Below are 12,660 nucleotides of genomic sequence, written 5' to 3' on the forward strand. Positions count from 1 at the left end.
TGCGTCTTCGGTTCAAATTCTTCTGCCCTCCACCCTAGTCTGAGTCCTCCCTCCAGGTCTCAAGGCCCTGAGCGCTGGCCACATGCCAGCGCCTCCTCACGCGGGGAAAGAGAATTGCACCCCGCAGCTCCTCCCTAATTGAGGAGACTTGCACCCTAAGAAAAAAGAGGGGGTGCTTCTCCTGGGTGCCACAGTGCCAAGATCAAAAGTCCAAGTGGGGGAAAAAAAAGTCCAAGTGGGGGACTGAGGGAAGACCCGAGGTGCTCATTTGAGCAACCCTGTGAGAGCAGGGAGTTCTTGATTTCTTTCTCTGACAAAGCCTAGCTCCAGGCTCTGGAATCCGTCGGAGCCTGTGGAGGATGAAGGGCCCTTCACTCCACGGAGGGCAGAGTGCCACAGGGCAGAACGGGGTGCAGCTGGGGCAAGGAACCCCAGGACACTTCTCACACTCGGCCAGGCCTCAGGGACTCACAGAGCCCGCTGGGGAAGGCCTGGGAATGGCGAGCGAAGAAAGAAGTGGTCCCCTCAGAGAAGGGGGTCCCGAGGCCTCCTCTCCTGGTGGTTGTTGCTTCGGGGACCACTGGGGACTTTTTCTTGGCCTGCCAGGGCTCAGTGAGAATGCTCCTGGCGGGGTGCCTGAGATCTGACAAGGGCCAGCCAGGTGCCAGGTCAGCTATATCTATCATCTATCTATCTATCTATCTATCTATCTATCTATCTATCTATCTATCTATCTATCTATCTATCTATCTGTCTGTCTGTCTGTCTGTCTGTTATCTATCTTATCTATCATCTAATCTATGCCAGCTATCTATCCAAATATATATCCACCCAACATCTATCCATCCATCCATCCATCTACTCATCATCTATCCATCTATCTCTGTCTATCTATATATCCAAATATCCATCCATCCACCCATCTATCCATCCATTAATCATCTATCCACCCACCCACCCACCCATCTATCCATCCATCCATATCTATCTATCTATCTATCTATCTATCTATCTATCTATCTATCTATCTATCTGTCTGTCTGTCTATTATCTATCTATCTATCATCTAATCTATGCCAGCTATCTATCCAAATATCTATATATCCACCCAACATCTATCCATCCATCCATCCATCTACTCATCATCTATCCATCTATCTCCATCTATCTATATATCCAAATATTCATCCATCCACCCATCTATCCATCCATTAATCATCTATCCACCCACCCACCCACCCATCTATCCATCCATATCTATCTATCTATCTATCTATCTATCTATCTATCTATCTATCTATCTATCTATCTATCTATCTATGCCAGCTATCTATCCAAATATCTATATATCCACCCAACATCTATCCATCCATCCATCCATCTACTCATCATCTATCCATCTATCTCCATCTATCTATATATCCAAATATCCATCCATCCACCCATCTATTCATCCATTAATCATCTATCCACCCACTCATCTATCCATCCATATCTATCTATCTATCTATCTATCTATCTATCTATCTATCTATCTATCTATCTATCCATCCATTCATCCAGCCCAGCTCCCTATCTATCATCCATCCATCATCCATTCACCCATTCACCCATGCACCCACCCATCCATCCATCCATCCATCCATCATCCATCCATCCACCCACCATCCATCCATCCATCCATCCATCCATCCATCCATCCATCCATCCATCCATCCATCCATCATCCATCCATCATCCATCCATCCACCCACCATCCATCCATCCATCCATCCACCCACCATCCATCCATCCACCCACCCACCCACCCACTTAGCAGGGCCTCCCTTCCCGTGCACTTAGGGCTCTGCATTTGCTAGTTCCTAAGCGCTCTGGCTCGGTTTAGCTTGAACTGTGGGGTGGAGGGAGACGACCGCGCTCGGGCCGCCGGTGCGGAAGGGCGGGGCTCAGGACACACGGGCGTGGTCTACCAGACAGAAGGCGTGGCCTGTCGGGGCGTGGCCTCAACGGACCAATCAGAAGACACGTGGGCGGGCCCGCGGCCTGGGCGCGGGCCGAGCGGCGCTGCGATTGGCTGGCGCGACCGGCTACGTCATCCTCCCTCGGCTCGCCCCGCGGCCGCCCGCCCCGGCCTCGGCGCAGCGCAGTCAGTCGACGGGAGACGAGCCTCGCGGCCGGCAGCTGGTCTCGCTCGCGTCTTCGCGCCTCCCGCCGTCCGCTTCGTCGCCGGGCTGCGCCGCCCGGAGCTGGGTCGCGCCGTCGCGCGCGCCTCGCCGCCGCCGCCGCCACCCCCGCGGCCTCCCGCCTCGTCGCCGGCCCCACCATGACGAAGAAGGAGAAGAAGTCCTTCCACCAGAGCTTGTCGGAATGGAAGCTCTTCCTCTACAACCCCGGCACCGGAGAGTTCCTGGGCCGCACCGCCTCGAGCTGGGGTGAGCCGGAACCGCACGCTGGGCGGCGGTTGGGCGGCGTGGGGAGGCTCGGCGGGCACGCGCCGGGCGAGGGGCGGGGCCTCGCGGGCACGCGCCGCGCGTTCCCGAGACGCGACATGCACGCGCTTGAAGAGGGGCGGGGCATCGCGGGCACGCGCCGCGCGCTCCCGAGACACACCGGGCATGCGTCTGACGAGAAGCGGGGCATCGCGGGCACGCGCCGCGCGCTCCCGACACGTGGCGGGCACGCGCCCCGGCTCCAGCCGGCCGCCCCGTGCGCACGTGCGGGCTGAGCTGGGCCTCCGCCCTGCCGGAAGTGGACCCGGCCGTCCGGGCCGCCTTTGTGCGGGGCCGCCCCGCCGAGAGGAAATTTCCACTCCCGGGGCGCCTGGCTGAGTCATCGACGCGCCCCTAATTGAGCCTCCGGCCGGAAGATTGCTCTCGGGGGCCCGGAGAGATGGCACGGAGGTAAGTAAGGCCTCTTTGCTTTGCATGAGGAAGGTCGGTGGTTCGAATCCCAGCATCCCAGATGGTCCCCCATCATAGAGCCTGCCAGGAGGAATCCCTTGAGCGTTGCCGGGTGTGATCCCAAAACACACACACACACACACCCAAAACACACCCAAAACACACCCACACACACACACACACCCACACACCCACACACCCACACACCCCCACCCACCCACCCCCAGAAGATTCATTTCGTCCTCTCTGAGGCTATGAAAAAGCCCCTCTTCTCTTTTTCCAAGGAAGGGCCCCCAAGTGGCTGTCATGCATGGGCTGTTGTGTTTCTGCTCTCCCCCGAGTCTTTTCGCTTTTTTTTGGGGGGGTGGGTAGGTGGGTTGGTTTTTGGGTCACACCCGGCTGCACTCAGGGGTTCCTCCTGGCTCTACACTCAGAAATCGCTCCTGGCAGGCTCTTTCGGGGACCCGATGGGATGCCGGGATTTGAATCACTAGTTCTTCTGCATGCAAGGCAAACACACTACCTCCATGCTATATCTCTTCGGCTCCTAAGTTTTTTTTTTTTTTTTTTTAAACAAAATGCAGGGTTTTGGGGATCAGGCTTCCTTCACGAGTCCAAAGCACACCCTACGCAGTGCGTGCATCCACTTCTCGCCTTTGCACGTAAAAGAGCAAACCCTACCCAAGTTTTTTTTTGCGGGGTTTGGGGAGGGTTTTTTGATCACACCCGGCTGCGCTCAGGGGTTCCTCCTCCTGGCTCTAGGCTCAGAAATTGCTCCTGACAGGCTCTTTTGGGGGACTCTGGGATGCCGGGATTCGAACCACCACTGTCCTTCTGCATGCAAGGCTTTACCTCTATGCTATCCTCCAGCCACCCCTCCCCAGTTCTTTGTTTTAAAGGGAAGTCGAACCCTCCTCCTGTTAGTGTGTGTGTTAGCCTCTTGGGTGCCTTTTTGGGTCCTTTGGTAAAAGTCTATTAAACTTAGTGCCCCTTTTTTGGGGTGTACATGCGTAAACGGGCTCACATATTGGGGAGGGCTTTTTAGAGGGGAAATGTCTGCTTATGGAGGTCTTAAGATTTCTTTCTGAGAAAATACCTTCTGAGACTTTGAGAACTATTTGGGCACGATCGTTTCAAGAGAAACGGGGAGAGTTAACTCCAAAAATAAATTATTGAGAAAAGTCCCATCCAAGCCCAAAGGGGCACCCAAAGGAAAGTTTTTCCCTCCAAGCCCAAACTTCCATCCTCCCCCCTTGGAACATGCAAAAAATGAGACCTCAGAAAGGCCATTGTTTTGCTTTGTGTAAAATTGGTATTCCACAGAGCCGAGGAGAAAAGCAGACCTTTAATCTAGGGCCAGCACTGAGATTATTTTACAATGCGTTTGCTGGACTTCATGGCGATCCTTGTGATTTTTTGTTGAAATGATTGTCTTTTGGGAACCCTCTGGTTTATTAAGGAAATACATCTTGTATCTGGACTTAACTGGAGTGAGTACTGGGTGAGGAGAGATTTCTAATTTTTGAGTAGGGGGAAGGAATTCTTTCTTGGCAAGAGATTTTATCCTTTTCCCCTCCACACCTTCTCATTTCCAGTAGACTGTTACTTTCCTTTGTGTCTGGGATGACTAGTGCTAGTGCAGGGAACATTCCTTCTAACCTGTATGCTACGAAGTCTGGGCTAAATGGTTTATCTGATAAATGCATTTAAGTAGCTTGTGCACAAGTAATCAAACTTTAGGGCATTCCAAGGCAGGAGAGGTAGTATAGGAAGTAAGGGAATGGCCTTGCAGGGCGGCCCTAGCTGTGACTTTGGGCCACTATATATGGTCGGTCCCTTAGCACCGCTGGTTATGACCCCCCCCCCCCAACTTGTATGTATCTAACATGGAATTCTGTACTTGACTACAGGTCAAACTAGTTTGTTTTAGAAGAATTCGATAATTATCGAATTATATATATATATTTATATATATACACATAATATATATAAAGAATTCGATAATTATCGAATTATATATATAGTAAATTTAGTAGTAAACACATGTATAATGGCCTAAGTAATTTAAAGTTCATAATCCTGTTCAAACAAGTAATCTCTCCAAGGAATTTTGGGGAATTACTTGCAGGAAACGGGAAACTATGCTCTCAGGCTGTAAACTGTGGCAGCAGCCATCAATCAGCCTGTGTGAAATGGTTGCCCCATCCAGTCTACTTCAATTGTTTCCACTCAAGACTTTTTCTTACTTTCCTTTTTTTCCCCTTGGGCTATACTCTGTGGTATTCAGGTCTTACGCTGGCTCTACATTTAGGAATTATTCTTGGAGGCCATATGAGATGAGACATGGAACCCTGTTCGAAAGGCAAACCTACCCTCTTGGCTGTCTCTCTGGCCTCTCAAGACACTTTGACCCAAGAAATACTTACATATCTGCAGGTGCATATCATTGTTGTACACATCAAGTGGTGGTTATACAAATCAGGAAGGAATTTAAAATTTTTTTTTTTTGGGGCCGGAGAGATAGCATGGAGGTAAGGCATTTGCCTTTCATGCAGGAGGTCATCGGTTCGAATCCCGGCGCCCCATATGGTCCCCTGTGCCTGCCAGGAGCAATTTCTGAGCCTGGAGCCAGGAATAACCCCTGAGCACTGCCAGGTGTGACCCAAAAACCAAAAAAAAAAAAAAAAAAAAAAAATTTTTTTTTTTGAAGTTACACAACCGTATCTGGGGCCAGGACCCAGAGTTTAAGAATCCTAGTTTTAGATCCTAGAATGTTAATCTGTTGGAGGAAATGTTACCTTGTTCTCATTCTTAGTAGGGTATTATGGTCTGTCTGCCTGATTTTTGTCCCCACAAATACCCACTAATTTTGGGGGGGCGTTGGTCCACACTTGAGGGTGCCCTGGTTATTCCTGGCTCTCCGCTCAGAAATCACTCATGGCAGGCTCAGGAGACCAGATGGGATGCCAGGGATCATACAAGGCAAGCATTCTACCTGTTGTGCTATTGTTCTGGCCCCTCTTGATTTTTTTTTTTTTTTTTTTTTTTGGGTCACACCTGGCAGCGCTCAGGGGTTATTATTCCTGGCTTTAGGCTCAGAAATCGCTCCTGGCAGGATCGGGAAACCATATGGGATGCTGGAATTTGAACCACCATCCTTCTGCATGAAAGGCAAACGCTCTACCTTCATGCTATCTCTCCAGCCCCTCTTGATTTTTGAACCATTCCAGTTGTTGGGTCACAGTCTAGTGGTCAGTGACCATATACATATAGTGGATCTCCTACATGCAAAGAAGGTGAGATCTTTGATCTTTGATAAAAAAAAAAAAGACATTTTTTTGGTCTTATGGTCACACCTCATACTACACAGGGCTTTATTTCTGGCTTTGCACTTAGGGATCACTCTTGGCAACAGGCCATGTGGGATGCTGGAAATTGAACCTGGGTAAGCCTCATGTAAGACAAACATGTCCACCCACTGTCCTGTCCTGTCCTGTCCTTTAGGTCACAGTTTTATTCATTTTTTTAATTTTTATTTATTTTTGTTTTGTTTTGTTTTTTAGATCTTGGGTCACATCCGGCAGCGCTCGGGTTACTCCTGGCTCTGCTCAGAAATTACTCCTAAAAAAAAAAAAAGAAATTACTCCACAGGCTTGGGGGACCATATGGGATGTTGGGATTCGAACCACCATCCATACTTGATCGACTGCTTGCAAGGAAAACACTCTACTGCTATGCTATCTCTCCGCCTCCTTATTTATTTATTTAAAAGGATTTTGGATCATACATGGAGGTGTTCAAGGGTTCCATTACTTTTGCCTCTGGGATCAAGGATCACTCCTAGTGCTGCTCTGGGGTCCTTATGGGAGGCCAGGGATGGAACCTCGTAAGGCAAGCACCCTATCCACTAGAAAACAGCTCCTGGATCACAATTTTAATAGCTGTCTGGTAGACCCATGGAATGTTTTTATTTACCTTCAATGGAATATAGAGGTCTCATATGCTTGGCAAATGTGTACCCCTTGAGCATTTGAGAGCATCCCCTGTTCTGAATTTTGGAGGGTTAATTTGACCATTGAATGGATCTTTACTTCCAGGTTTCTGCTGGGAGGAGAGGTAACTTCAATTTGTACTGGGTACCATGCTGTGTCCAGAATGGAATTTGATCCTTTGGCATGAAAACATGAACTCAGCCCTTTGAGCTATTGCTCTGGCCTGTACTGGTAGGCCAAGTAGTGGTTGTGTGTTTTGTTTTGGGGCCACCCTGGTTATATTCAGCAATCACTCTTACCATTGGTCAAGGGACCATATCGGTTTCTGAGGGTCAAACCCTGCTTGGTTGTGTTCTAGGCAAGTGTCTTGGTTGCTGTTTTTCTCTTGGGCAATTGTTTTCTTTTGTTATTTGGGTTTTTCTTTAGTTTCTATTTATTTATTTTTGCAGGGGACACATCTGGCTTCACTCAAGGGCAACTGTGGCCCTACACTCAGAATTACTCCAGTAATGGGAGTGGAACTATAGTACAGCAGTAGGGCGTTTGCTTTGTGCGTGGCTGATCCAGGACGGACTTGGGTTTGATCCCTGGCATTCCATATGGACCCCCAAGCCAGGAGTAAACCCTGAGCACCTCTGGCTGTGGCCCAAAAACCAAAACCAAAACCAAAACAAAAAAAGAATCACTCCAGTCAGGTTTAGGAGAGCAGATGGGATGCTGGGGATGGAACCTGGGTTGGCCCCTGTGCAACACAACTGCCTTACCTATTGTGCTATTGCTCAGCCCTCCCCCCCTTTTTTAATTTTTATTTTATTTTTGTTTTTGGGTCACACCCGGCAGCACTCAGGTTACTCCTGGCAGGCTTGGGGACCATATGGGATGCGGGGATTCGAACCACTGTTCTGCTTGCAAGGCAAAAACCATACCGCCCCCTCTCCCCTTTTTTCAAATGGTGTAAAAATAAAACTATAGCTCCACAGATTGGGTGAGGCCGCCCCATGCACCATATTTCTAATCCCTCAGGCCACAACTGGGTCTGATGAAGTTGGGTAGCAGTGGAGAAATAATACACCAAGCCAGTGAATTAGAGTTTCATTGGAGTTACCATAGTCTGCTTTTTGCCTTGTGGCCTTTCTCTGCCGTGTATTGCCTATGATTTCTGCTTTCTCTCTTGCCATGCTCCTTCCCTCTTTCCTTTATTCAAAAATCCCCAATTCCAGGTGGGGAAGGTCATCAATGCTGGAAGACAACTATCAGTGAACTTTTACATCTCAAAGGAAGAGTTTAGGGAAAAAGGAAGTTGGGGGAAGGGTTACAAGAAAGTTTATTGACGCCTATTTAGAGTGACAGAGAAGTATAAGTTTGAGAGAGAACACAGCCTTCTCCAGGTTGGAAATATGCTGGCAATTAAACAGACAAGAAAGGGAGATCAGTGTTCAAGGGCTTGAATTGAATGAAGGGCAGCAAACCCCATGCACTTGCTTTTTAAAAGCAGATTTATTGAAGTGGAGAGTACAGCCATTAAGTGGTTGCCTTTTATGTGACCAATCCTGGCTTGTTCCCCTATACCATATATGGCCACCCAAGCACATTTAGGAGTGATGTCTCAACACAGAGCCAGGAATTCACCAGTTGGCCCCCAAACAAACAAACCCCCTAACACTTGGTGTAGAGAGAGATAGTGTAGTGGGGTGGTAGGGTGTTTACCTTGGTGCACAGCTGGCCCAGGTTCAATCTCAATCCCCAGCATTCCAGATGATCCCAAGTACCCCCAGGAGTGATTACTAAGTGCAGAGCCAGGAGTAATCCTTGCACATTGCTATGTTTGGCCCAGAAACAATCCAGAAAAAAACTAAACCCAAATCAACTTGTATACCACACCGGGTAACAGCTCAAGGATTACTCCTGGCTCTGCACTCAGAAATCTCTCCTGGCTTGGGGGGACCATATGGGATGGTCCATCTTAGGTTAGCAGCATGTACAGGGTGAACGCCCTACGCTTTCACCACTGCTCTGCCCCTTTTTGACTTTTTTGCTGATTCCTTTTAAAGCAAATGTCGTGTGACTGCTCTCCTTCCAGTTCCCTAACCTTTGCAAGTTAGCTTTGTGAGCTCCTTTGTTGAAGCTCTATTGATTTAGTTTGTGTATAAGGTATATACCTTTCATGTTTAAGAAATACATTTATTTTTTTTCCTTTCCCCTAGTTTAATTTTTTATTTAATGTAGATGGCCAAGTTGGCCTTATTAAAAGTGCCTTGATCTGTGGGTATGTAGAGAATAGCTTTCTTTCTTTCTTTCTTTCTTTCTTTCTTTCTTTCTTTCTTTCTTTCTTTCTTTCTTTCTTTCTTTCTTTCTTTCTTTCTTTCTTTCTTTCTTTCTTTCTTTCTTTCTTTCTTTCTTTCTTTCTTTCTTTTTTTGTTTTGTTTTTTGTTTTTGGGTCACACTCTGCAGCGCTCAGGGGTTACTCCTAGCTCCACACTCAGAAATTGCTCCTGGCAAATTTGGGGGACCATATGGGATGCTGAGATTCGAACCAATGACCTTTTGCATGAAAGGCAAACGCCTTACCTCCAAGCTATCTCTCCAGCCCTGAGAATAGCTTTCTGTTGCAACGTTTTTTTTGGGGGGGTTGGGCCACACCTGGTGTCTCTGGGGTATCACTCCTGGCTTGGAGGACCATATAGGATACCGGGGGAATGGAACGGTGGTCTGTCCTAGGTCAGCTCGTGCAATGCAAATGCCCTACTGCTTGCACCATCACTCCAGTCCCTCTGTTGCAAGGATTTTATAAATATGTTCATTCAAGATGTTTTCTAGTTTTATTTTTTTGCATTCAGGTCTTTGTCCCAATTTTGACCCATTTACTTTGAGGTTGGACTTATTTACTCTTAGATTCCTCTGCAAGGGCATTAGCTATATTAAGAGTAAACATTTATTTATTTTGGTTTGGGGCCACACCCAGCAATGCTGGGGTTGCTTCAAGTAGTCTTGTTGGGATTATGCCATGTTGGGGATTAAACCTGGGTTTTAAGCATTTTTTTGCTCCACTGAACTTTCACTGCAGCCCAAGAACACACATATACTTACTTTGTTTATTGGCATTTGGGCCACACCTGACAGTACTGAAGGGCTGCTCCTGGCTTGTGGTGGTCCTAATGGAACGATATGTGGTCCTGGGATTGAAGTGAACCACAGGATTGAACTGTAGTCAGAGGCAACAAAGCAAGCGCTGTAAACCCCTGTACTATCTCCCATGCCCAAGAACAAATATTTAAACAGTTTTGTCTTGATAATAAAAATAGTTATATTGGATTGCCTTAAGATAGCTATGGGGGGGGGGGCGGAGAGATAGAATGGAGGTAAGGCGTTTGCCTTGCATGCAGAAGGATTGTGGTTCGAATTCCGGCATCCCATATGGTTTCCCGAGCCTGCCAGGAGCAATTTCTGAGCATAGAGAGAGCCAGGAGTAATCCCTGAGCACTGCCGAGTGTGACCCCCAAGCCTCCCCCCCCCCCCCAAAAAAAAAGAGATAGCTATACGGGCTACAGAAATCACACAGAAACTGCTCCTTTTCTTGTATACTTTCAACCCCAGTTTGCTCCCTGATACCTCCTGTTCCCAGGAATTATTGGCTGCAGCCTGTGGGGCAAGTGAAGTCAAAGGGTTGGCTGAGGGAATCTGGAGAGTTGCCTGAGGACCTTCGCCCATCTGCACCCTTGGCCCTTGTATTGATCCTTAGTTCTGGTTGGTGGAGAGTCTCTGGGAGGGTAACCTGAACACCACTTGGGAGGGTAGAGCTCCCCCACCCCCAAACTAGCTGTAATGACTTCAGTGGCTGTTTGTACATTTGAGTATTAGATTTGGTAGCAGCACAGGTTCAGTGCACACATAATCAGCTTAGTTGACTTTTTTAACTTTTTTTTTTTTTTTTTGGTTTTTGGGTCACACCCAGCAGCGCTCAGGGGTTGCTCCTGGCTTCATGCTCAGAAATCGCTCCTGGCAGGCTCGGGGGACCATATGGGACGCCGGGATTCGAACCGATGACCTTCTGCATGAAAGGCAAACGCCTTACCTCCATGCTATCTCTCCGGCCCCAGCTTAGTTGACTTTTTACGAACTTTGTAGGTGCTCAAATTCTGTCCCGACTGACGACAGGACAGACTTTTCTAACGGAGCTGTAGGATCTGCCAGCAAGCAATGTGATCTCAGTGGAAACAGGATAGAACATTTAGTGACTTAATGTATATAATGAATGCATTTACAAGTATTAAGACTAAATGTGGGGCCGGGCGGTGGCGCTAAAGGTAAGGTGCCTGCCTTGCCTGCGCTAGCCTTGGACGGACCGCGGTTCGATACCCCGGTGTCCCATATGGTCCCCCAAGCCAGGAGCAACTTCTGAGCACATAGCCAGGAGTAACCCCTGAGCATTACTGGGTGTGGCCCAAAAACCAAAAAGACTAAATGCATTAAACATAATCAAAAGTAAATAATCTAGGCTGCTTTTGCTAAGGTAGTGGGCCCTGTGTTGCAGTTAACTTTTATCCCCCTTATTTTTGGCCCACACTTTGGTTCTATGGGACCTGAGGTGCCAGGGATCGAACCCTGAGCTGCTTTTTAAATTTAAATTTTTTGAACCCAGAGCATCTGCATTCAAAATATGTACTACAGCCTGTTATCTCCCAGACTTGGAATGTGCGGTTAGTTAACTTTCTTTAAATAATGAAATAGGGGCCAGAGATAGCACATCAGTGGGGTGTCTGCTTTGAATGCTCTTCACCCAGGACAGACCCCAGTTCAATCCCCGGCCTCCCGTAGCCTGCCAGGAATAACCCCTGAGCGCTGTTGCTGGGTGTGTCCCCAAACCAAAACAAAAGAAAAAAAGAAAGAAAATAGTGAGAAAGTCAAAATTTTCTACTTGTTTATTGTAAGCAATGTTTCAGAAATGTTTGTATAGCTTGTTTATATAGCTAACCTGATGTGAAGAGTAGCTTTACTGATGCTACTGTAAAGCTTAATGTGACTCAAACCAAAGTTTGGTGTATGTGGGGGGGTGGGGTCTGGGTGGATTTGGGACCACATCTTACTGTGCTCAGGGCTTATTCCGCTTATTCCTGGTTTTCGGGATCACTCCTGATGTTACTTGACCACATTTGGTACTGGGGATTGCATTGTACTAGAGTCAGCAACTCGAGTGCAAAGCAAACCCCCCTCTTGATCCCAGAATAAACAACATTTTAAGCCACTAATTCAGCAAAGTGTTTTGATTGTATAGATGAAAATATGACACTCTGAAATGGTGTGTCCAGATTTACTCAGTGAGGGAATCCTTGGACTTCAACTCCTTTGATGCTCAAAACTTTCTTGCTTTTTAAAATTTTAGCCCATGTATCACAGATCCACTTAGGGTAGTTCATAAGGTTATGGGGACGGGCTGGAAAGATAGCACAGTGTGGGTAGGACAATTAATTTGTGCATCCAAGTCTTATTTGATTGATTGATACGGTGGGGGGGGGGCACCATACCAGGCTCTGGTTACTCCTGGATCTGTCTGGATCTGTGCTCAGAAATTACTCCTGGCAGACTCGGGACCATATGAGATGCCTGGGATTGAACCCTTGTTGGCCGTCTGCAAGGCAATGCCCTCCTTGTGGTGCTATTGCTCTGGCCCCACCAAATGTGATTTTAGCCCTGGCACTATATCTGGTTTCTTGAGTCCTGCCAAGAGTAACTCCTGAGCACTGCCGGGTATATCCCGTTGGACAGTAGAT

The 12,660-nt window shown here is 47.8% G+C and overlaps 1 protein-coding gene across 1 annotated transcript in view; it reads left to right on the forward strand.

Moving 5' to 3' along the window:
- The first annotated feature begins 2,190 nt into the window (after positions 1 to 2,190).
- The window catches only part of ATP1B3 (ATPase Na+/K+ transporting subunit beta 3), a 37,525-nt gene continuing 27,055 nt past the window's right edge, over positions 2,191 to 12,660 (forward strand). Inside the window, exon 1 of the mRNA XM_049785360.1 lies at positions 2,191 to 2,432. Coding sequence (XP_049641317.1) covers positions 2,324 to 2,432 — 109 coding nt within the window. The 5' untranslated portion in view covers positions 2,191 to 2,323. The remainder of the gene's footprint in view (positions 2,433 to 12,660) is intronic.

Source organism: Suncus etruscus, chromosome 13 (assembly GCF_024139225.1).
Source record: "Suncus etruscus isolate mSunEtr1 chromosome 13, mSunEtr1.pri.cur, whole genome shotgun sequence".
NCBI lineage: Eukaryota > Metazoa > Chordata > Mammalia > Eulipotyphla > Soricidae > Suncus > Suncus etruscus.